General features: G+C 37.3%; 1 protein-coding gene across 2 annotated transcripts; it reads left to right on the plus strand.

Annotated features, from left to right (window-relative positions):
* The first annotated feature begins 54 nt into the window (after positions 1–54).
* Positions 55–2,433, plus strand: LOC116629687 (septin-10). Of its 2 annotated transcripts, XM_032399922.1 has the most exons (2): positions 55–1,128; positions 1,259–1,400. In XM_032399922.1, the coding sequence occupies exons 1-2, from the start codon at positions 102–104 to the stop codon at positions 1,312–1,314; spliced, it is 1,083 nt and encodes a 360-aa protein (XP_032255813.1). In that variant the 5' UTR covers positions 55–101; the 3' UTR covers positions 1,315–1,400. The 2 variants fall into 2 exon arrangements, with proteins under 2 accessions (XP_032255813.1, XP_032255812.1); XM_032399921.1 differs by having other exon boundaries at positions 55–2,433.
* The last annotated feature ends 11 nt before the right edge of the window (positions 2,434–2,444 follow it).

Genomic DNA, 2,444 nt, shown 5'->3' on the forward strand with positions numbered 1-2,444 from the left:
GCAATGAGAAGCCATGTAGAATTTGGGAGAATAAGAGAGGAAAAATAGGAGACCCCCGCTTCACTGGGACCCCCGCCTTCGCTCAGCTCTCGCTCGGGACCATGACCTCTGAGGTGGCGCGGCACTTGCTCTGTCAGTCTCACATGCCAACAAAAACAACTTGTCTGTCCTCACAAGTATCTGATGATGAACAGAAACAAAAAAAAGAAAATATTCGTTCTTTAACTATGTCTGGCCATGTTGGTTTTGAGAGTTTGCCTGATCAGCTGGTCAATAGATCCATTCAGCAAGGCTTCTGTTTTAATATTCTCTGTGTGGGGGAGACTGGAATTGGAAAATCAACGCTGATTGACACATTGTTTAATACTAATTTTGAAGACCATGGATCCTCACATTTTTACCCACATGTTAGACTTAAAGCCCAGACATATGAACTCCATGAAAGTAATGTTCGATTGAAATTGACCATTGTGAATACAGTAGGATTTGGTGACCAAATAAACAAAGAAGAGAGCTACCAACCGATAGTTGACTACATAGATGCTCAGTTTGAGGCCTATCTCCAAGAGGAGCTGAAGATCAAGCGCTCTCTCTTTAACTACCACGATTCTCGCATCCATGTGTGCCTCTACTTCATCTCCCCCACAGGTCACTCTCTGAAGACACTGGATCTCTTAACAATGAAGAGCCTTGACAGCAAGGTGAACATTATACCAGTGATTGCCAAAGCAGATGCAATTTCTAAAGCTGAATTACAGAAGTTTAAGATCAAGCTCATGAGTGAATTGGTTAGCAACGGTGTTCAGATATATCAGTTTCCAACAGATGATGAAACTATTGCTAAAATCAATGCTTCAATGAATGGACATTTGCCATTTGCTGTTGTAGGAAGTATGGATGAGGTAAAAGTTGGAAATAAGATGGTCAAAGCTCGCCAGTACCCTTGGGGTGTTGTACAAGTGGAAAATGAAAACCACTGTGACTTTGTAAAGCTCCGGGAAATGCTCATTTGTACAAACATGGAAGATCTGCGAGAACAGACCCACACTAGGCATTATGAACTTTACAGGCGTTGCAAACTGGAGGAAATGGGCTTTACAGATGTGAGCCCAGAGAATAAGCCACTCAGTCTTCAAGAAACCTATGAAGCCAAAAGACATGAATTTTATGGTGAACGTCAGAGGAAGGAAGAAGAAATGAAGCAGATGTTTGTGCAGCGAGTAAAGGAGAAAGAAGCCATATTGAAAGAAGCTGAAAGAGAGCTGCAGGCCAAATTTGAACACCTTAAAAGAGTTCACCAAGAAGAGAGAATGAAGCTTGAAGAGAAGAGAAGACTCTTGGAAGAAGAAATAATTGCTTTCTCAAAAAAGAAAGCTACCTCAGAGATATACCAGAACCAGTCCTACATGGCATCGGGCAGCAACCTGAAGAAGGACAAGGACCGTAAGAACTCCAATTTTATGTAAAACAAAGGTTCCAGATCACAGAAGGTCATCACAAGCAAAAATTATTAAAATGTTAGAAGTATACTTTGATTTTCTTGCTGTTTTTATTTGCTGTATCATTTATTCTATATTTGGCAAATGGCTGTAGTTACTGCCATTTATGGAAAAATATTTTTAAGTATAAGGTTAATACATAAGCCACAGTGGGTGATACCACTTTTATATTCACTGTTGTTAGAAGTTTTCAAGTTGCTGGTTTGTGATGAATCTAAATCATTTCCCCTGTTGCCCAGTTATTGTCACTTACATGCATTGTACCACAGAGCAAAGTGTCAATGCCGTTGAAAATACAGAAGTCATTCATTATATGGCTATCTGATTGCATTTATATTCCAAGATGAACTCCTTTTTTGTACATACTAAAGGTAAATTTTGGGAAATATGTTTTAAAATGTATTATGTACCTGAAGCTCTAACCTCTTAATAGTTTCATAGAACTTTTTTTTAGTTTTTGATACCATTATCCAATTGGTAACATGATCCTAAGCTTTTGTATCAAATTATGTAACATGGCCTTCCACAATTCAGTGTGCCTTATTGTGGTTGATGTATTGTTGTGATGAAACAAGATGTGTGTAAAAGTAAAAACATCTAGGTATAAATCATCTAGTGATGAGTACCTTTGAACCTGGGGTATTGCCACTCTATTTCATTAGAATGTTTTACATACTTGTTGTTTAAAACTCTGTTTTCCAGGGGAAAAATCATAAGGTAGAATCATCTTATTAAAAATATTTCTTAAGAAAATAACTGTGAGCAACTGAATATTAAAGATGAAAATTTAGATAATCCATATATTAAGGGATATTTGAATTCAGTGCCTTTGTAGCGTTCTTAGAACAATTTAATGCCTTCTAATTTTTTCTTAACAGTCATTGGTATATAAATTTTCATTTTTTGTACTTGAATACCCTAAATAAAATTGACACTTACTCTTGA

Source organism: Phoca vitulina, unplaced genomic scaffold, assembly GCF_004348235.1.
Source record: "Phoca vitulina isolate PV1807 unplaced genomic scaffold, GSC_HSeal_1.0 scaffold2184, whole genome shotgun sequence".
NCBI lineage: Eukaryota > Metazoa > Chordata > Mammalia > Carnivora > Phocidae > Phoca > Phoca vitulina.